The sequence below is a fragment of the Apostichopus japonicus genome, chromosome 4 (assembly GCF_037975245.1).
Source record: "Apostichopus japonicus isolate 1M-3 chromosome 4, ASM3797524v1, whole genome shotgun sequence".
In the NCBI taxonomy this organism is placed as follows: domain Eukaryota; kingdom Metazoa; phylum Echinodermata; class Holothuroidea; order Aspidochirotida; family Stichopodidae; genus Apostichopus; species Apostichopus japonicus.
Genome location: NC_092564.1, coordinates 8,643,307 through 8,667,206, shown reverse-complemented (window position 1 = coordinate 8,667,206; position 23,900 = coordinate 8,643,307). Strand labels below are relative to the sequence as shown.

Below are 23,900 nucleotides of genomic sequence, written 5' to 3'. Positions count from 1 at the left end.
TTATCAGTCCCTGGCAATACTTTGAAATTTAGACAAACTATGTTGTTTAATATGTTGTTTAGAATCATTGATTTAATCAATATTTTGTGGAATGTTATGAATATATCTCAGAACATTAGATTATGTGACATTGCTTTGCAATTTTCTCAGAAGCTGCAGGCTTTAGATAATTTCTTGTTCCACGATTGTAAATGATTTCGAAGCGCAACTATAGAGAACAAAGAATATATCTAAAAGCACTTTGGAATGAATTTCTCTTCTTTTTATTCTCTTCTTTTTATGTTGTTAGGGAGTAGCATAATACTCCCCTTTCTGTTCCCCTACTCCTATTACCAGGCGCGGGTCCAGTGGGTCCGGACCCCCCTGCTCTTGGCCAAAAAAAAAAAAACGAGAAAAAAAAGAGAAAAAAATTAAATTAAAAAACGCCAATTTTTAACATGTAGGACGTCAGAAGGGCGGTTATCCTTACAAGTCAGCCAGGTGTGTCTTTTCCGTCAAATGAACTATAGTGTGCACGCGTGCTACACGTGCGAAAAATGCCTAACAATCTCAATTTTCAGACCGAAAAGTTTCAAAATTGAGGTGGTGTTCGAATTTTTTTGGGTGGTGAGGTGGCAGAGCGGTAGGCTGCTAGGATGTGCCAACGATTTCTTCATGAGCAAACCCCTCATCCTTCCAGAATACTGGATCCGGCCCTGCATCAAACAGTGGTGATGGAACGGGAGGGGGATTGGGGGATAAAGGCATGATTTTTGTATCATCTCAACTCATCTGATATGTATTACCATATTTTATAGATTGTTTTTTTCTCATCAATTGAGAAATTGCAGACATGAGATCCATATTTTCAGGCTAGGTACATGCAGCTTAGAATACTCGGGAAGTGCCGTTTCCGGCCATCTGGGGGGGGGGGTTTGTAAAGCCAAAATTTTCTGGTACGCTCCGCGCCAACCGATGGTGGCGCTCCGCTTAGATAGTCTTACGTTCAGGCGCGCCTGGACCAGTCAGACCCCCCCCCCCGTCATAAATCCTGCATCCGCCCCTGATTACCCTGATTCAGGAAGATCTATGGAGGTGGCCAACTACATTTGGGGACCCACTTTGGATGAGAGATTACATCATATTACTCCATTTTGAGGATGGACTAAATTTGCTCCATTTCAGCAGTTGATGAAGTTGAGTCTTTTCCACAAACCTGTCAACAATATTCGATGGAAACTAGAAATAAAAATGAAAATCCCTAGTTTTACATATAAATAATCTGTCTGAATTGCAATTATTTATGGTTTGGGGATCATACAAGGAGGTAGAATTTTGTCCCAGGAACTTAAGTGAGGGCAGTGGCTATTGCCATGTGAATTCCGAGGGAGGATTACAGTTGACATGTAGCCAGCCCTCATGGTGTGGATGACAAAGCCAAATTTTGTCCTCATTTTAAGGGCCAGTTTTATTCTGCACCAAAAACAAAGGCTAATGCCTTTACTGTCTACATCTGGGTGATCATACCCAATTACATTAGGTGTCATTGCCTTGTATTGCTCTCTAAATAAATATGGGTCAAAGATAAATAAATAAATAGAATACAAATAATTAATTAAAGGCATTGAAGGCTCGCCCCAAACCGCGTGCGCCCATCTGAAACTTTCTGTTGCTTGCAAGTGACGTTTTGTTTGTGTCGCTACAAAATGCAGACAGTAATGAAACGTGATACCTTTATTGTTATCTTTAGCTGGACCTGAGATGTCTATCACTGTATCATTTGTATACTGTGCTGTGGGTATTGACCGTAGCTGTATGTACTGACTGTACACTAGTGTCTAATTACTGACGGTAGCAAGCTGTGTGTATATTTTCTGGGTTCGATGGTTATGATTAACACTTCTGTTACACCTCATTTGAAACTAGGTCAAATTACAGTCATTAGACTTTTCTTTTTGGTGAGTCTTAATTCACAACCTTTAAACTGACAACAAAAAGTTTTGTTCTTGCTTTATTTCTCAATCTATTGTTTTGAATGTTTTGAATAATATGCATTCTTAGGCATATTATAATTAAGTCATGTAAGTAGCTATAAACGAAATATAGTGCAGATAAATAATAAAAGTCCAAAAGCCTCCCCCCTCTCCCCCTTCCTACCCACTCTGACACATTTAGGTAGTGGCCTGAATATTTATGGCAGGGATCAGATGCTAATGAAGTATTTTATAAGGAGGGGTGCTGCTGCTGGGTTGGTTATTGAAGCTGACTACCATGTAGAGGGGGAGGTCTGGTTGTCCCATCCGAAAAAGAAAAAAAAATTAGAAGTAAATTGGTGCGTTCTGAGGCATTATAATATAATTTAGGTCATAAGTAGTCCTGAACATAATGTTGTGCTTATTGATAATAAAGCATTCAAACATGACCTAGACTGAATAAGGTAGGTACTAAACATTTTAGCTGGACCTTGAGGAATTTATAATGAATAAACGAAGGGATGCTACTCTTCGGTCATTGAAGCCTTTTGCTTTGTAGGGTGAATGGGATTGGCCTCTTTCCCCCCAGAAAATGGTGCATTCCTCGACTAACGGTATGTGGTGGGGGTCCACCGCCAAGGGCATAGAAACCGGGGGGGCTGAGTGGCGCCAGCCCCCCAGTAAAAAATATGGGGGCGGAAATATCATTCCTTTCCCCGCCTCGCAAGTCAGAAAACCCCTTTTTCATTTCCGAATGAGAAAAAAAATCTCATTTTGAGCACCAAATTGCATCTAAGGCCAGGTTGAAAATGCAAAATTATTTACAAAAAGGAGTGGGTGTTGAAGTGTACTATATTGCACCAAATTGCATCTGAGGCCACCTGGAAATGCCAAAAAAAGACACCCCCACTTATACCCCTCCCCGGGCTGGCCATCAGTCTTAAGCCACCCCCCCCCCACATACACACACACTCAAAAGTATACCTTCCTACGGCGCCTACGCCACTGTCCACTGCCCCTCACATTGCGCACGCCACTAGACCTACTTCATGGCGTTTGTTATTCCCAAATCACACTGAAGTTGACCTGCAGTTGCCCCACTTCCCTGTGTCCCATCCATGATGTAGACAGAATGTTAAGTGCAGAGACGTTGACATTTCCATGTCACCCACGTGCCACGACTATCGAAGAATACATCACCAGACTCAACGCATGATTATTTGTATCGTGAATAATATTTTCCTTTTCCAGCGGTTTTCCATCTACACCTTACCACGTGAAATGAATATGCAGTACTCTTATACTATGTGAGAATTATTTGTCATGCAGAAGCATGGTATGACACGACTGTTCAGGATTTTTGTGTACGTACGCACACAACTCAATCATACGGTATTCCCGGACCCATGCTTGTACTTTCTGTACATGTGTAATTTGCGTACTGCTGCACTACCGAGGCTGACGAATATCCTTCTATTAGACGCTGAATTTCTTCCAAACGACCTACAACATGAAGGTGTGCATTATCGGATCCGGAAATTGGTTGGTTTTTATACACTACGTTTCAATAATTTGCCTATATTTGAAATTCAAAGTTCCGTTTTAGCTGTTGTAAGCTTTCATGAATGAAGTGTTAGGTCCGTAAACTAGGTAATACTAGAACTACTTCAATACGCGCTGTACTAGTGCTAAGCCTATTGTATTATAACTGTGTAATTGTACAGTTTGTAGTGCCTGGGTATGGTCAAGGCCCAGCACTGGGCCCCAGCTGAGTTTGACAATATACTAACACTAGCCGAACGGAATTCTAGCAGGTTTTGAAAACAGGCCCCTGAAGTATTAATACTAATACTAGTTATACTAGCCTAACTTTAAATGATATCCTACCATCTTTACTTTTGTTTCCCCTTTTATATTACTAGTTATTCTTGGACTGTTTGTTGAAGTCCATTTGTTATATCGTTTTATGGATTAACTTTTGTATGTGTAAATGTATTTGATATGATATCCTATCATCTTAAAAAAAATCACCTTTTGTATTGGTGATTCTTCTTGTTGGGGTATTTTATGACTCCTCTCCATAAATTTTACATGTATACTGGAAGGAAATAAGAGAGAAAGAACCACATACTTGTATAACTTGGAAACACTTGAACAATGGCACAGTTGTTTCCTTCTTTAAATCTGAGGATTCACCGAGGTTGGGTTGGATATTATGAATGTGCCTGTGAGCGTAAGAAAAATTTCACATTCTGTTTAAGGGGATAGTATAGTGGAAAATCTTCTGAAACTTTTGAAAGATACTTAGAAACTATTGTCAGAGACAATTCACATAATACACTATATTGAGAGCGAAGAATTGCACACAATTTGCCGTAGTCTGTGTGCTTCATAAGAGTTCCGACTTAACAGATTACCCCACTGGAGCTATTATTTTTGCAACTGCATGTGTTCACATTTCATCACGATCATATCCCTTGTCTACATGTTTCACATTGTAGAAAATGGTGGGGGTTCTTTTAAAATCGGACCAATATGCCACCCTTTCAGCAGCAGGCTCTCCTTGCCCTCCCTACCTCAACATCCCTCTATATCCGACACCATCCATGTTACCCAAGAAAAACATACTAAAACACTTGCATCCGCCCATAACCCATACAAATTCCTTGTCTATTTTATAAATTGCACCAAATTTTGGGGGTTCTCTTTAAAAATGAATAAAACCAATATACCACCTCTTTTAACAGCCGGCTCTTCCTTGCCCTCTATACCACCGCCCCTCATTATATCCGACCCCATCCATGTCCTTAAGTTGCTTTCTACATGATGTATTTTTAAGCTCTTTTAAACTTTAGACTTCGGTCTTTCTTTAAACCAATCAATCCCTGTACAGTAGGTTACTAGGTCTGTTTACCTTTCAGAATCATTACAGTATAAAGCATGTGTGAAAATCTTAGATTATAACCTACAATATATGTTGACTATATAGACATTGGTCTTGTGATGAGAACAATGTGACAATGGTTTATTCAATATTTGTTATTGTTTCACATTGTTTTGTCAAGTTACCATTGTATCAGAGGATGACAATTTAAATTTTTGAAATTTTACATTAAACAAGTGAGTCATGCTTTTTAATCTTAGGTGAACCTGAGTCATGACCAATTGAACTTGTGTCATATGTCATGCATGGAATCTTCTCATCAAAGAAGCCTTTTGTAGCAAGGAAACTTAGGAAAGGTTTTCCATCTGCATTTAGCTTCCATACAGCCTAAAGCAGTATACATAGCTTACCATGCTTTTACTGTAGAGCTAAAGTGCCATTACAATTTGAACTATCCTGTTATACCAGCAAAATGTTATATTGTTACGATCATTCGGAAGCACTTATTTCAAGAGGCCACCCTGCCATCTGGTTTAATTACGTTAACATTCCATTCATCAACTTGTCAATGATCTTTTGTACCCTAGACTATTTCCTTTTCAGACTGGTCAATTGCACTGATGAGATTTAAATAATGTTGATGTAACTGATTAGTACTCTTTGACAGAAGTTCATTCTGAAACTTTCACTGGTACTGATCTTGAGAGCAAACTTAATATTATAGGCTACAGAGGTGAAGCCAAATGGTGAGGAGTGGGCATGAATTGATCTTGAAGTGCCATAGTGAAATTTTGTATGTGGTCTGGGGGCCATAAGACTTATCAGTGTTGCAGTAGTAGGTTATTATGCAATATATAGTGTGTGCATTGTCCATCTTTTATGTCAATGTATTCTATCATAAATAAGTAGGCTAATAAGCCCCTACAGTATGTGGACAATTTAACAATGGTACGCAGACATAAAACATTACAAAATGTCGGAACCTCCTCCTCGATAACACAAATTCACTGCAAAAGGGAGTGATCAGATCTTTTACAAAAATTTCCACACTGTTATGTATGAAAAGTTTATATTTTATAATCTAGTTTTTTTATAACCCGGACTACAATTACAATTTGCCGTGTTATCCCGGACAAAACAACTGATATGTTATGTGTTCAGGACTGTGGGAATGAGAGTGCATCAAAGTAATGATCATTTGTGACAGTGTTCTGGTATGTACTGTGCGGGACTGTAATGTCCCAATGTACAGTCATTCAGAGCAGGTTGTGGAACCTCCAGATTAGATTGTTTCATAAGAGTACACGTTGCAGGATACCATATTACATATGTGCACACGTGTGTGTACAAAAAATGTGTGTGTATGTATGTAGTATGTAGCCTACATTGTTAGTATGCTGACTCTGTAACTAAGATGATGATCCATGGATACAGCCACATTTTTCATGTCTCTCTTTATTTATTCAATGTACACACAGGCTTGGTTGACTGTCACATTCCATTGTGCTTCTCAAGTGAACTTAAAGCTTGTTGGATTCTATATAGATTCCAGAAGGACATACTGTAATGTGCACCATATACAAGAGTGCTTCGTCACCATTGATGTACTACCTACATACTGTATCACTACCTGCAAGTATAAATTTACAACTTGAGCGTTACACAAACGAGAGGAGAGAATGTCAGATGCTACTGTAGCCCATATAGACTCAGAACCCTGTATGGTGCCACAGTGTTGAATACTATACCTGAATGTTACATTGACATTGAGCAAATGTTTCATTGTAAGCCAACAACATTTTACAAACAGACAACCAGCCCACCCAAAATATGCAAATATTGCCAAGCTTGAAATCAGAACACCTGGTTCGTTTTATTGACAACAAAATTACAGTATTAATCATTTGCCAAAAATGTATAATTAGTATAAATGTATTGTCAGGGTCTGATGGAATAAGGAGACAGTGTATATGACTAGTGTTCAACCTAATTTGAGTTTTCTAAATTCTGTGTACCCAACAAATATTAAGAACTCAAAGCTGCTGGTTCTGTACTAACAAAGTGAGCAAATACACTCAAGGACAAAGGTGATTTTTCTTTGGTTTTTCGCCATAGGCAGGCAAGTAATTAATTTATGCAGTCAAGTTGGCAATATATGTTCATATGTGTGTCTGTGTGTATGTGATGACATGGATAGTACACATGATATCTCAAGATAGGTAACCTAAGATGTTCTCACATTTTACATGTGGCTTCCCAATAATCAGTACAAGTTGATGTTTTGGGGGAAAGTCAAAATTAATTTGGAGTCAGCAGAGGGCAAAATGTAAAAATCTCAAAAATGCTATATCTCCAGAACCTAAACACCAAATGAGCTCCTATGCATGGTAGAATAGCCTTACTTAGTGTTAAGTTTTTCACAACTTGGTGTAGGTCAAAGTTCATTGAAGGTCACCAGGGGTCAAAACCTGAAATCATTGCGAACATGATATCGCCAAATAGGAAACTTTGTTTTGCATGTGGCTTACTTATAATGAGTACAAGAACCTTATTGGTTTTGGTGGATGTCAAAGGTCATTTAAGGTCATCGAAGTCTACACTCTGTAAAGCCTTATAAACAAAAGCTTGTAAACATGATATCCCATAATAGGTCACATCACAAAGCTCATACTTGGCATGTGTCTTTCTTACAGTGAGTACAAGAACATTATTTTGGGTGGAGTTCAAAGGTCAGCAGAGGTCAAAATATCAAATGGATCTCATGAGGTTAACTATTACAAATGCAAATTCAGCACTTTGTTTTAGAGTGAGCATGCAAAATAATTACTGACAACAAACAATGTCCCTCTGTCTTTCTTATATCATTGTGGTATTATGTCACATGATTCCTGTCATGAAACCATGTAAGCACTGACTCTGTTTAGATTTATACTGCTCTCCATCTGTAGTATTAACTTCAGCCAGGGTTAGCTTGCAAACTACTCTTATGATGCATATGTAATGTATTTAAAGGCAAGTAACTGCTGGAAGGGGTTTACTTCTGTTATTTTTTTTCATTATCATCAAAACAGATGTCTTGAATCATAAGGACGCCTGTCATTTGTCACAATATATAATTTAGGGGCAAATACAGTAATACAGTAGTTGCTCAGTAGGTTCAGTGAGAGGTCTCACGATGGAGCTATAAACAGACCTCCATGGTCTCACAAACCAAGTGCCATTCAAGTATAAACTGTATTACAAGGCAGAAAGTACTCAGATGTTTGTCAGACAGTCTTTCCCAGTAGTACAGTACCCATATGTCTGTCTGTCTGCCAATATGTTATAGTCAACATGTGTGCTGAACCTGAATGCTCAACATTTTATCTCATTCCATTGAAACGGTACACATAGATATGATATGCTACATTGCATTCTCTGTGGTTAAAAATACTATTGTTTCCCTACCAAGGAACGTTCAGACATCTGTATTGATTAGTCCCCAGGAATATGGGATGTTGCTGTTAGGATGAAGCTCTGTAAGCTGATAGAAGGGAAGGGAAGCATTGTCTGCAACCATTGAAATGAATTAATCCATGCAAGTGACTGGCACATTATAGATTACTGTAAGTAGTAATCTCTATCCAGTGACTGGCACATTATACATTACTATAATTAGTACATCTCTATCCATTGCCTGCAACATGCACATGTTGATAGGAGATAAAGCCATAGCTGCTGCAGCTTATTTTATAACAAGCTAAGCTTGGGCCACATTTTGAAGTTGACTTTCCACTGCCGTAGGACTTAGCCACTCTGACTACAAAATATTTGGAATTATGCCTATAGATACGGTCAGTCCATATGACAGTAATGGCTATAAAGCATAATACACTGGACCTACTGTAGCTTCTTTCATGCGTAATTTAATTTCCCAAGTAAAGTTTCTTTGTCATTTATCAACGATCGTATTATTTGTAATATTACATTTCAAGAAAGGCTTTAAAGTCTTGACCCCAAATGAGCGGGATTGGTTACTCGACTTCTAAGTGCCAGGAATTGTGAATCCCGAATAGGAGTCGATTAACTCACCCAAGCCTACAAAAATCTTTGTGAAAGTGTACGGTAATGCCAGGGAATTAAATAACCAGCATAGCATATCATAAAATGATTCAAAATGGTCAAATTGCTATACAGGTCCAAAGGTGAAGCAGCAGTCCTTTACACAGTAGGAATAATCATACCACTACCATGTAGTATTTTATAGGATACAAACTTCAGAGAATTCAAACCTGCTACACAAAATTTGAACTCTAAATTTTTCTCCTGTTAGTAGCTGCTGTACGATTGAAGCAAATTAATGTACTTTACTAGCAGTGTTAGAAAGATGCATTGTATTTGCCATTTACCCTTGGATGTCTCGGGCAATGTAGAATGGGTTCAAAGGCATGTTTACCTCTCCTGTATGAAGAGTTGCCTTTGATAAAAGTGTGTGCTTGAAATGACAATTTAATAATTCTAAATAATCATCAAATCAGATAAAAACAAGTTTCCATCTACTATGAATTCATATTAATCCTTACATTGCCAGTTAAATTTTGTATGCCTGTGAGTTTGATACCTTCCATACTCAACTAGCCCTTGGACAAAAGATACAGAGTAGACACCACGCATGAGAAGGTTAATTAGTACTGTCGTCTGTTCTGTCATTATACATCTTTTCATTGTTTTCCTCCAGGGGAAGTGCCATTGCACGCATCATCGGTGAAAATGCTGCCAAGTATGATGAATTTGACAACACAGTGAACATGTGGGTATTCGAGGAGATGGTCGATGGCAGGAAGTTGACAGAAATCATCAACACCGACCATGAAAATGTCAAATATCTTCCTGGTTACAAATTACCAGAGAATGTGGTAAGAGTTTTGAAGATGTTAATTTCTACTTCGTTCCTCCTCCGACTCCTACTCCTCCTCCTCCTCCGACAGCAAGAACTTTTGACAAGTCAAACAAAATGATTGACTTTATACCACATCTACAATAGATGAGCCATCCACATAGGTCAAGATTGACTAATCCAAAACTTTCAATTATCCACAAACGCCCCTTCACAAAGGATCTTCTCATCAACTGGAATTGCTTAATTGTAGTTAACTTGCAGCTTTTCGTTGGTTGTAATGTTGCTCGTCAACCAGTTAAACTGTAGAGTGGTGTCATCCCATATACATGATGCTCATCACACCTAATGTACTGTACCATACATGTATGTCTGTGACCAATGAAGCTCATGGTCCTTAATTTCATAGTGAAAATGTGAAAACCATAATGATGAGCGAAAAGGTACATGGCTTTAATGGGAATATGTATTCATATTGTGGTTATGTGTTTTACTGCACTGTACTCTTTACTGTATCCTTGCAATGTAAAGGTTATTGAGTCACCTTTCAGGTCATTAAAGGCATTGAAGACTAGTCCAAACCACGTGCCGCCTTCTGAAAAAGTTAACTTTCCAGTGCTTGCAAGTGAAATTTTTTTCATGTCGCTACAAAATGCAGACAGTAATGAAACGTGATACCTTGTTATCTTTTATCTGAGATGTCCATCGCTGCTATGTACACTGTGTTGTGGGTATTGACCGCAGCCTGTATGTATTGACTGAACACTGGTGTCTTATTACCGACTGTAGCAAGCTGTGTGTGTACTATTTTCTGGGATCGATGGTGGTGTCTAACACTTCTGTTACACCTCATTTGAAACTAGGTCAGATTACCGGCATCAGACGTTTCTTTTGTGCGCGAATTCTTCACTCCTTTTAAGAGTGTGTATGCAACTTACAGTATGCTCTTATTTGTATAGTACAACATAGTATAGTATAACATGAATGGTACTGTGGTATTGGCAATTACTGTAGCACACATATATACATGTGCTGTATCTTCACATACAATAAGCAGTGCTGTTAACTATATAAACAGTATCCTGTACTAATGACACAAAGATTATTTAATTTGCATCACCTTGCCAGCTGTACCATATACTGAAAGAGGAAACACCTGCTGCCTTACATGCTAAAAGTGGATACATGTTCAACCAGGGAGTTGTTATAACAACTCCCTGGTTCAACTACATACCTAATACTAGTTAACAGCTGAAGGCACTGTGAAGCACAGCTGAAGGTCAAACTGGTGATGAATCTTGATTACTGAGCACACCGCATAGTTGAAGGCCTTGCCTTGCCTGAATTCCATGGGCCCTAGTATTCTAAAAGACTTGAGAATGGGGGAGAGGGTGGGTGTTGTGGGTGAGGAAAGGTGGTGGGTGAGGAAAGGTGTGGTGGGTGAGGGAAGAGATGTGGAGTATGAGGGAGCTGTTTTTTGACATAAGGAATAAAGCATGCAGAACAGGCCAACATGGCATACATGTGTGGGTCGACCCCTAATATCCCTCAAAGTTGGTTGGTTATTAATGTCCTTCAAGACATCCAGTTATGCTCTAGATGATTTTATAAAGCTTTCTGGAGACAATTAGCCAGCATTGTAGGGTTTGATGCAATGCAAAGCAATTCTTATGATGGTGAAACCCTCGACCAAGTACCATGAAGGTGATTGTGTACTGTAATAGGTGATTGTCTATGTCAGGTGTACTCAAAACAGACAGTTGCAATATATGGGACGTTTTTTGACATTGGAATTTTCTTTGGGTTGAATAGGAAGGGGTGGGGTGGGGGAGGGGTATTATGGTAGCATTATGTTTGACGCAGGATAAAAGATAGAAGGGGATACTTCTCACAGATTGCTGATCAATTTTGAAGTAACAACTTAGAGAAAATTCCCCAATATTATCATGTAGGTAACCAGAGTTGTACATGTTGTTGTGTGTGTTACAACCGATATGTACAGCGAGTTTTGCAAGAGTGCACACTGTGTACATCCCGTTGTATGCTATCCAAAATACAATTGATTTGTTTTGCTATCATGGTGTACTGTGATTTTCCTTTAGATAATCTCCCTGAAAAGTCATTTGTTATCAGTACCTGTTGAGACCTAATTGTTAGTCAAAAACCAATCAAATAGCAAACTAAACTTGTCAAATAGTTTGTTGATATGTTATCTTGAGATAGGGCAGTTAGTAAATCATTTGAGCAAATCAGCTTATATGAAGTGTTTGCAAATTGCTAAGTCTGCATTTCCAGCATGCATTCTGTGGCGCATAATTCGTACACACCACTGTACAGTACAGGACGTACAGCATACAGTCCGTTTAAACATGCAATGTATTGACATATTCTCTGGGAGAAATGCGAGTTGAACAAATGTGGTATAACACTAGTTTTTGCATTGACCAAAGGAAGTGTTTCCATGCTTCATTCACACCACCGTGCTGTACATTGTGAACAGTAGTATGATTATGATACAGCCGTATTAACCTTTAAATGCTCAATATTTTTTTCTTTTTTCACCACATGTGGCAACCTTAAGTATGTTAGAATGTAGGTCTTTAGTTTGTGTGTGTGTGTGTCTGTGTGTGTGAAGATTTTGCATTCCTCTCAAGGATGAAATAAGTACTGATATATCAGCCCCTCCCCCCCCCCCCCATGTTCATGTCTGCACACGCTGATGTATACTGTCTGTCAATACTGTACGTGATTCTACAGTAACTGATGCTCTGCCACCTTCATCATATGCTTTGCTGATGTTAATGATAATGTTAAACTCTTAATCCCAATGCCACACATGATTTATGTGGATGTTATTTGGCTAATGTTATCCATACCAGCTGCGGGTTTCAAAGTTTTCAATTATCATAAACTTAAGTACTGTGTAAGTGTGTATAGAAGAATATGCAGTGGGCATAATTTGGCTCGATGGCTTCTTGTTCCATCCAGTTTCAACAGTGTGTTTAAATCATTTAGTGATAGCAGTATTAACTTTGTAAAAATGTGCACATGGTTGGTTCTTTTATGTTTCAATTGCGATTCCCTGTCATCCCCATTCCCATCTCCAAGCTTTGTACACAACTTGCCTCTCCCCTCCTCAATCAATTTCTTTACCCCAAACCCAGACCCTGCATCTCACTCTTTTCTTTCTCTTCATCAGGTTGCCGTTCCAGATGTAGCTGATGCTGCTAGGGATGCAGATCTTCTTGTATGGGTGCTCCCTCATCAGTTTGTACCGAAGGTTTGCAGTCAGCTTTCTGGTAATATCAAGAAGACAGCATTTGGTATCTCTCTGATTAAGGTCAGTAAATAAAACAAGTTTAAAGAAATGACCCCATATCATCCTGCAATACTTACCTTTATAAGTAACAACTTACAAGAATGGGAAAATCAATGCAGCAGTTTATTTTGAAGGCCTAACAGCAAATCTATGGAGTTAATGACTAAACTTTGTCAAAATAAAATAAAAATGTTAGCATACTGCTTACCCACTAGAGAGCCTGTGTAGGAGAATGTGTAAAAGTAAGTTGGCCTGACGTTTCGATCCTAGCAGGATCTTCTTCAAAGGCTAAATGACAAGTAACAGTTACAGAAGGGACAAAAACACAGTTTTTCTTTCACAAAACTTTGTGACAGTAAAACTCTAATCTGAAGTATGTTTTGTATTACAAATGCAGAATTGTTGCAAGTAACAGTCTAAATATTTTGCAAATAGATTCACTTGCTACAACCTGTAGAATCCAGCCTGAAAGAACTTAAAACTAAATGTAAAGCTAACTCCAACTCGAGAAAAGGAACCTCCTTCATGTTATAATTCTTTTCTGTTATATTCTTTTAGGGAGTTCACATCAAAGATAATGGGCTGGAATTAATATCTCAGATGATCTCAGAAAACCTTAATGATATGAGAGTTTACGCCCTGATGGGAGCCAATATCGCCAAAGAGGTCGCAGCTGGTAACTACTGTGAAACGACCATCGGTAAGGCTAAATATGGGTCTCGACTATTATCAAGTCTACAGAGTAATTTATAATTTAGTAGTATTAATAATAATCAGCAGTTATTTTTAGGACTCTAAAAGCGACCACAAATGTGGGAGAAACCTGCAAGGGTTTATAGATTACAACTTACACGTCGGGTGGCTTCCAATTCAACATTTTAAACTCAAATTTGGAATCTTTTCAAATATAGAAAGTCATTTCAGATGGAAAACCAAAAATTGCTCTTCGATGAAAAACCCAACTTACTATGACCCGGCCGGGTAACAAACCCCAGAACCTCCTGATTGCTAAGCCTCATGTCTTCAAATGCCACCGCCTTTATCTACTCAGCCACAGAACTGGTAGAAAATTATAAGATATCACAGAGGGAAAACATGAGAAAACTGCTACCAAAAAAAAAGTGCTTTTTTGTAGCACAAACACCTTTTGATATGTACTTCAGGACTGCATTTTGTGATAAACAAATATCAGAACAGTAAAATTCAGACTAACAAAATTGCTGAATGTAATGGGAAGATATTATTGAACTATGCTCTGAATTTTATCAGTACCATGGCAGGTGTTTCATATTGTGAGAAAACATGTGTAGGCTATTCCTATAACATTGTGAGATTTACCACGGCTTTGTAAACTGTAATTCAAAGTTCTATTGATTGATTTAATAGGCAAAATGCCAGCAGATTGCAATATTTTTAGGCAGTTTTCTTCAAGTTGATTTTGATCAATTTGTTGATATTACTTGAATACTAAAATCCCACAGCAATGTAGTTAGTCATGCTATATGTCAAAAATTTTGAAATTTTCCTTTTCGATATTTCTCTGTAATTTATACTGTTGCCTGGGTGACAAATGGCTGAGAATCTAATCAAATTCACAAATCATGCACTCATTAACATCATGTCATCCTTGGGTTTAAATGCTGAATATAGCAGTATTGATGGAGCTACTCAGACCTTGATTCTTGTGTTAGAAGATAGAAAACGACAGATTCTTGAAGTTGAATATCAACTGGTACAGTTATAGGGCCTAGGTCCAGCTGGATCGAGAACCTTTCTATGAAGACAAAAAGGAGAAGGAAACATGACCCTCCGTCTTTACTTTCCATAGTCAGAGTGTTATAAAATCATCCAAACACTGAGAAAGTCTTGCTCTGTTCGGGAGATATCGTGGTATAAAAGTTCGATATGGGATGTCCTAGTGCCACATTACCCTTTTTTTTCTTTCTTCATATTTTCAAGGTGAATACAAGAGGAGGAAATTCTTTATGGTTGTGTTTCAAGTTAATCAGCCATCAATAATAATTTTCTTTCTTTTAGGGTGCAGTGACGAAGAACGGGGTGCTTTGTTGAAGAAACTGTTTGAGGTGGAGACATTCAGAGTAGTGGTAGTAGCTGATGAACACACTGTAGAACTGTGTGGGGCTCTCAAGGTTAGCTAATCTTACTAATAATCATTTAAATGAACACACTGTAGAACTGTGTGGGGCTCTCAAGGTAAGCTAATCTTACTAATAATCATTTAAATGGACTCTCAACTCACATTACTTTGGGGTTTGTACCTATGATGAATAGGCAGGGACTGAGACATACGTAAGGTCCTTATTGTGTATGAGAGTTTATGTAGGTGACACAGAGAGGGTAAAATACTTACATTGAAAAGCTATCCAATGACATGATATTCCTTTCTTACAATACTACTAAGTTTCGTTTGAGCTATTGTTAGTAGTTGCTAAAAACTGTTGATTATTTAATCTTTTTTTTTTTCACTCGTCATTATCAGAATATTGTTGCTGTCGGTGCAGGATTTGTGGACGGTCTCAAGCTAGGAGATAACACCAAAGCAGCTGTAATCCGCCTTGGACTCATGGAAATGATTGCATTTGCCAAGTCTTTCTACAATAACGTCGAGGTCTCCACATTCTTAGAGAGTTGCGGCGTCGCAGATCTCATCACAACTTGCTACGGTGGAAGAAACCGTAAAGTCGCAGAAGCATTTGTGCTTACCAAAAAGGTGCAAGAAATAGACATTGTATATACCGTGGGCTGGGCTGCTTGTCAATGTTGTGACAGACATAGTTCTTATAACAATATTTCATGACATACCCAAAGCACCCATGTAGCCGTGTTTAGGTGAAAAGGTGCAGGGGAGGGGGAGGGTGATACCCAGGTTCATTTTGGCATTGTTTAAGTTTGCGGGTCTTAGAAGTAAACAGAGTATCTTGACATTTTGTGTCAAACTATGAACCCCTCGAGAGTTTACCTCCTATGTCTGATGATGTCAAAGGTTAAGACCAGAAACACCTACATTCTCCTATGTATTACTATCACTACATCATTGATGAACAGCATCACTTAATACTCAAAAGTTTATGATATGACTAAAGATAACAACATGATGATACTATGCTGTATAATAAGACTAATCACCTAAGATAGCAAAGTAACTTTACTCTTCAAAGCTACTTTTTTCTTCTCATAAGGGTTACCCGTAGTGATGGAGCTTTATGACAGAATTTCTTCACACTTGATGTATTGACATGCATTGAACTTCTTTCAGTACATAGTTTGATAAATTCCCATGAGATTGGATTTAACATCATGCTACAAAACAGATTTTGTCTTTTCATCTTCACATAGTGATTTTACACTAACACATAGTGACTTTACACTAACACATAGTGAGTTTTACATCAACACATGACTTTACATCTGCAGATAGACAGTTAAGACCTATACCTAGTGTTTTTGCATCACACATAGTGTGTTTACATCACACATAGTGAGTTTACATCAATTGTTAGTGATTTCATCAACACTGTGAGTGATATCAGTGAGTTGGCAAGAACACATAGTAAGTGAACATCACTATGCAGTGAGTTTGCACCAACACAAAGGATTGACAATCTGCACAGAAACTTCACATCAACACATTGATTTACATCAAGTGACAGTTTTTTGTGACACGTAGTATCATATCATACAACAACAACATCAACAACAACATCAACATCAACAACAACAACATCAACAACAACAACATACAACAACAACAACAACAACATCATCAAATCATACAACAACAAATAAAAAGTTTACAACACCTGGACATGGTATTCACGTCATCATGTGACTCAGACAACCATAGCTTATCAAGTTGTATTTAGTATTATTTTACCCAACAAATTTTAATTGATCAGTCAAAAATTTACTCCAAAAATATCTGTTCGGCAAAATCCTTTTCAATATTAGTATGTACAACGGACATACAAACCCAAATCAACACTAACTTAACAGTACATCGGAAATGGATGCAAATTATTCCAACAACCAAGCTTTTTCTGCATTCCTTTTGGTGAACAGTCTTTAGAGGAACTAGAGAAGGAGATGTTGAATGGCCAGAAATTGCAAGGACCACAGACCGCAGCTGAAGTCAACAGAATGTTAAAGGAGAAAGGTCTTGAATCGAGGTGAGCAAAAGCAAACGCAAAAATTACCCTTGTAAACATTTTCTTGAGTCTTTGGTTCCTAAACCAGACTTTCATCAAGTTTTAGTACCGCATCTTTATATCAAAGTTTAATCAATGATCTTTTGCCATTAAAGTATGTTTTTGAAATATGCAGATTATAAAATTCAAGTGTAATCAGTGCAGGCTACATCTCCATACCACTTATTGTTTTGGAGAAATGACGGTTCGGTGGTTCTCCAATCATAGTTACTGCACTATGCAGCCTAATGGCCTTGAAAAATTGAGTAGAAATTCAAATAATCTAAAACTTTGAATTGGATAGCCACCTGACATGAAGTGCAAGTAGTAAGCCCTCATGCACATGTGGCTGCTTTAGATATACTAAAATAACTGCCTTCAAGGCTGTTTGAATATAAGTACACTTACCTTTGAAGCAAGGCTAAGATACATAGAAAAAGGTTTAAAAAAATATTTTAAATTAATTTCTCCTTTTGCATTTGTTCACATAATAATCACCCAACAGTATATTTTGGCTTACATCAATGTGAAGGTCACATGGTCTCTTCAAAGAGTTTCCATTACCGAATAAGGTAGAAAGAAAATGGAAATATCTGCAGGGTTCCATGAACAATTAAATTTTACATTAGCAGCTGGGACAGAATTCCACCCACATATACTTTCATAACTTTTTTTTCTTTCTTTTCACTTCTCTTTTTCAGATATCCGTTGTTCACAGCAATACACAAAATCTGTTTTGAAGGCGAGCCAGTGACAGAGTTCATTACGTGCTTGCACAATCATCCAGAACACATGTGAGGCGCCCTCTATGCTATAATTTATTCATCGGCAGTTGAGAAACAATGCCACAAGAGGTCTATTGGAATGCAAAATTGAAAAAGGAAAAAATAAAAATAGTTAAAAATATAGTGGAACTCATTGTATCTGGTGTAAAAATAGATTACCATTCTCAGGAATAGCTCATTCATAAAATGTTTAAGATTGAGAGAAACATTTTGATGTAGTGTTGCAGAATGATAATGCTTTTTCTAGGCATGGTAATGCTTTTAGTGTGAACACAATAGGTGCTATTATTGCAACAGCGTGTATGTGCAATGAAACTTGGGCATGAACAGATTATAGAAGAAATAATCAGATATACTTGAAAATTGAATGAATGAAATTCATATTTTCTTATTTCACTTCTGCATCAACCTTTTTGTTTCTTAGCTTCATAAGTTTGTAATGTGTACCCTTGTGTGCCTGTTTTTAGGACCAAGCAGAGTCACTTGGGAGGGTTTGACTTAAGGGAAGAGGGATGAGTAAGAGAAGGTTATCACCATGGCTTGAGGAAAAACTCTCTGACGACATACTATGTGATGACTGTTAGAGCCATTGGTTAATTAGTTAATTAATTCTATAAGGGATACCACTGCCTGGAAACTGTCCATTAACGACAAAGCAAAATGTAAAAAATAAATATATATATATCATGTCTATGGAACCAGCATAGGCAGATTGAGTTCTGCCATCAAGGAACCAAGAGTCATCTTAATTACGAAGGGTAAATTTCTAGGTAACTGATGATTTCATAAATACATCTGCATTTAAATTCCCTAGTACTATTACTGTTGTGTCTTCCATGCAGTGTTAAGTGTGTGTGTGGTTTGTAAAGGAACCTTAAAAGGGTGCACAGTTAGTTTACAGGAGTAAGACAAGATGTAATTACTTTCAGCTTTTTAAATGGCTAGAAGATTACAAAATCGAAACTCCCAAAAGAACTTTTCTTGATATGAAGGCTATCTGAAGCGGTAAACTTTGGTTGTTTGCGAAGAATGCAAAAAGTTTGTTTAATGGAAATATTGAGAATCTCATACACAGCTTTGCCACTTGATATTGAATATTATGCTTGCTGTCTTATATACCAGCCATTCTGTTTATTCATTGTTGTGTGTCTGTCCCTACATTGATTTGTTGTTTCGTTACTGCCAACATTTCATCGAGTTTTGGTGTGTAAACTTGCTACTTGTAGACCTAGGCAGATTTAAGGGCAGGCACATGGTTTCAAGGGTCTACTTATCCCCCGTCATATGTTGAAAAGTTGCTCTTAAGTATGAAAACTTATATTTTATGAGAATTTTGACCTCCAAGTGGGAGTTAGTTCTTTCTATTTGGAGACCAAAGCAAGCCTATACCTGCTGGTATAAGTGACAAACACTTTAAAACAACAGAAATAGTACTTAGTATTTGGTGGTGGTGGCTATCCACTCTGAATGTGCAAATTGTGTATAAATAGTGCTGATGAAACGCATATTAACAGCTCTGTTTGGATATTCAGGCAGCCCTTTTTGAAAATTCAGATTTAACAGTAGTCAAAGAGATCAATTTTTGTTATTTTTGAAGTGATGCCCTTATTGTACTTAGTGTAGAGAGAGTTCATGAGTTCCCTCAGTGGGTCTCTCCACATGGATTTATTGAATAAACTTAATTACTCATCTTTATGCCAAATTTGTCTTTCTAAATTAAGAAAGTGCCGGTCGTTACCAAAGAAACCCATAAAAGAGATAGGTGATGGAAAAATGTGGAGATGCATTGCAAATTATGTTATTCATTTCAATTAATAGCTCAAAGTTAGGGCATTTTTTACAAGTTTACTGTATCTACATAAACTGCCAACAAATTAGTTCAGGTGAGAGTTGTCAAAGTTCACTGGAATTTATTTTGACAAAATATATTAGTGCTAGTTTAGTCTCTGGTTACCAATTTTGATGAGTGAGAAATTGCTGGTTAGAAAATATCTGGAAGAAACAAAATTGGAGAGGCTGTGATTGGAGGAACCACAAGATGTTTGGAAAGGAAAATGAATTAAGACTGAAGACTTTTTACATGAAAAAAAAATACTATTCTATGCTTCCCTTTTACTTGATTTATAGGTTCTGACTTGTGTATGAATTTTCTAGAATTAATATCATATAAACTTGGTTCATCAAAATAAGTTTCTGTGTTAGATTCAAATGATTATTTCTATTAACAAAAGTGGCAGTAACAATATTTATTGACTGTACTGTTATTCTGATTTTTTTTTGTGTGTAGAATTATGATCATATTTAAGCCAGTCATTATGGTTGCATTTGTCTTCAAATATAAAGATTCCACTTTACCCCTTTTCGTCTACTTTTCATTTTGCTTTGTTTCATACCAACCACGCCCATTCTCAGACCACGCCCCCATCCTCGTCATGCCCTTATAATAGCCACACACTTTTATTGGCAGTGCCTATGTATTCATCATGACTATCTATGAACTACACCCCCTTGTAATCACCATGGCCTTTTTGTTAACCATGCCCCCCCCCCCCCCCATGATTATTCATTGTACTGAAATACTCTTGCACATGTCTGAAAACGGATACATAATTAAGGGCAGTTTATCTTGTCTTTTTAACAGGCCTGCAGCAAATTTGTAGATTCCACCACGATCCTGAGCTCGTCTAAATCTGCACCAATTCTTAATGACGGTTTATATGTATCTTTGCAGACTACATACATAGCTAGATCAAGTGTGTAAAAGGATATTGCAGTGGCAGGCAATCCATTGCTTACCTTATAATGAAGAATATTCAACACTGAAGGTTGTTAACCGCATATCCATATCTGGTCCCTATCTCGAGATTATGGTTGATCGAATGTAACCTATTGATACGCTTATTCCGGGATGTGGATTGCATCATGGTAGATCCTCTTAATGTGATTTCCTTTTATAGAATAATCTTCTTGTTGATTCATCCCAAAAATGTGTTACATTTGGAACAATTGCTGAGCTGTCCATGTTCACATCATTCAGAATTATATCAAAATGCAACTTTTCATAGAAATGCTTTCTATACTGTTTTTGACCTAAGATGCATAAACTTGTGATTTATTTTGATAAGCAATCAACTTAACCCACCGGAATCTCCCTTGGTATGTCATAGAAGAATATTTAAGAAGAATGTCAGCCAAGGAGAATGTTTACAATCTTTGTTGCAGTATGTTTGGTCATTTTAGTGCACAGATCCACTTAAAATATTCATGATATAAACTTGTTCCTAGAGCCAATTAAAACCATGATACTATTAAAATAATACCTGGTGATTCATTCCGTGAAAGTAGTCCATTATGTATGCCTTTATATTTTGATAAAAATAATCAGAAAATCCTAAATTTCCCGACAGATTTTTGTTGCATATACATGTGCTTTCTATAGATATATATATATATTTATATAGGTATATTACAAAACATTTGAATTGATTTAAGATAGTTCAGTATTCAGTTCCTTCTGGCTGTAAAACAGCTGCTGAGTATTTCTGTGTTTGCATCAAATTTTGATAAACATGATTCTACTCTTTAACAAGACTGCTATGAGTCAAACTATAAAACAACTATCTTTTCTCTACCAAATGAAGGATTTGGGTTTTACTCTACAGATTTGTCAGCCACAATTGTTTTGGCATTAATATTGTTTAACATTTTTTCTTCTCTCTTTGATATCAACGTTAAGCAAACAAGCTAGGCATTTTCGCATTTATTTCATTACTGGATAACATTAACTATATACTGTACCTAAATTCAAGGGGTGTTCAGTGAGACAAATATCTCAAAAAGAGAAAATGACTTTGGTTGGCCATGGGAGGTGTGAGTGTGTGTGACCATTATTTGAATTTCTAGCATATTTTGGCACAACGCTAGTAAGTTATTAGTTTATAGGCTATCAGGAGTTATTTGTGTAATGTACAAATGATATTGACAATGACTCATTTAATTACATTGAGTGATATTTAACCAGCTGAGACTGCAGCTTGAGCGGTTCTGGACAATGTGATGATAAAAGAACAAGAATATTTAAGAATTTTTTGACAAATACTCAAGATAGATTCATCAGATGTTGTATCTTGAACCACAATTTCCAATCAACACTATATTCAGACAGTTTATATTTCAAGTCGGTTAAATCAATTTCTTCAAATCAATATCCAAATAATATTATGAATATATTTCTTTAAATTTTCTTTGAATCACTTTGTTATCATTCTGTAACTTTGCTTGTCAGGAATAAGCCAGTCCAAATAAATTAGTAAATCACATCCCAACCTTGACCTAAGTAACACAGCAGTCATCTTCATAGGGACTTTCTCTTAGTCAACCGTCCGGGTGTGACAAATCCAGATACCTGCATCTATGCATGGCCTACTCCAGAAGAACAGAAAACCAGTGGCGTAGCTACGGGGGGGCCTGGGGGGGCCGGGGCCCCCCCATGAAATCGGCTGGCCCCCCCACTGGCCCCCCCCACTGGGAATGGGGTAAAAAAAATGTAACAAAAAAAATTGTAAAAAAAAAAAAAAAAAAAAACTCATCAGTGGGATTCACTAATATTTTTTGTTCAATAATTTGGGAAATAGAGTTACACAATTTTCTCGTCTGCATCTGGCAGAATAAGAATAATACAATATCTGTAGTAATCATGAGAATGGTCATACAGCATGGCATGGCAATTGTCGATGCGACGGTTGCGACCATACACCACGAACCTTGTGCATGTGCTGCGCGATATCGATATCTACCAATACATGTTATCGGTCATCGATTGGCACAAAAACCCAGATTCTGATGACAGCTGCCTCAAGAAACCCAATAAATGGCCTAATTAGCACCGAGCCACCAATGTGGACCATTACCGAAACATCGATGCGTGTTAGTCTTCCATCCCCTTCCTCTAATGCTATTTAAGTCCACATGTGGGCATTTCCTGCAAACCTACCGTAGACCACAGGGGTTTGAGTTGGGAGAAAGGCCTTGACACCTTGAAACAACAAATGATGCCAACCATAGGCGTACGAGGCGGGGGTGCAGGGGGGCAGACTGCCCCCTAAATTTCCAGAGGACAAGAAATTCGGGCAAAAGTCCTGAAAAATTCGGGCAGCCTAAGAGGCTGCCCGAATTTTTCAGGACTTTTGCCCGAATTTCTTGTCCTCTTGAAATATATATATATATATGTATATATATATATATATATATATATATATATATATATATATATATAAATATGCAGTAGCTTGCCCGAATCTTTTTCAAATTTTTGTCCGACAATTCCATGATTTTCTTTATTTAGCATCATGATGCCCGAATATTTCCGTGTAACACCACCGTAAGCGCAGTTCATCTGGGCTACCACGCTTTTTGCACGATCAATTTTTTTTCTTCTAACTAGTCAATTGTATACCTGGACCAAGGGCGGCGGAACCGGGGGAAAAAGGGGGCACGTGCCCCTCCCCCACTTTTCCTCAGGTTAGAAATGTGCCTTTTTTCTACATAAAAATTGAGGTGCCTCAAGTTAGCAAGAGGCCAGGGAACCAGAATGAACACTCGGGAAGGGCCGTTTCCGGCCATCTGAGGGGTTTGTAAAACCAAAATTTTTTTAAAAGTACGCTCCGCGCCAACTGATGGTGGCGCTCCGCTCAGATAGCCGTGCATACAACTTTGCAAATCCTGGCTAAGCCCGTGACTTTTTACGAATTTCTGTGAGTCAAACTCAAAGCATTTTCGAATGGAAAAAATTTGTTAAGATATTAACAAGAAAAAAACTCTAATTCGGAAGATTCCTACATTAGCAACTAGCATGATTTCACCTCATTTTGTCTCAAAAG

At 37.6% G+C, this 23,900-nt stretch overlaps 1 protein-coding gene across 1 annotated transcript; it reads left to right on the top strand.

The window, feature by feature from the left end:
- Positions 1 to 3,267: 3,267 nt before the first annotated feature.
- On the top strand, positions 3,268 to 22,265 carry LOC139966353 (glycerol-3-phosphate dehydrogenase [NAD(+)], cytoplasmic-like). Its single transcript, XM_071969268.1, has 9 exons — positions 3,268 to 3,494; positions 9,554 to 9,731; positions 12,912 to 13,052; positions 13,590 to 13,731; positions 15,069 to 15,181; positions 15,532 to 15,762; positions 17,112 to 17,218; positions 17,938 to 18,030; positions 20,663 to 22,265. Exons 1-9 carry the CDS (start codon positions 3,463 to 3,465, stop codon positions 20,679 to 20,681), a joined length of 1,056 nt encoding a protein of 351 aa, XP_071825369.1. The 5' UTR covers positions 3,268 to 3,462; the 3' UTR covers positions 20,682 to 22,265.
- The last annotated feature ends 1,635 nt before the right edge of the window (positions 22,266 to 23,900 follow it).

Coding starts and splice junctions, on each gene's coding strand:
- LOC139966353 (XM_071969268.1), top strand. CDS start 3,463: ATGAAGGTGTGCATTATCGGATCCGGAAATTG. Junction 13,053..13,589: donor TTGGTATCTCTCTGATTAAG/GTCAGTAAATAA, acceptor ATATTCTTTTAG/GGAGTTCACATCAAAGATAA. Junction 15,182..15,531: donor AACTGTGTGGGGCTCTCAAG/GTTAGCTAATCT, acceptor CGTCATTATCAG/AATATTGTTGCTGTCGGTGC.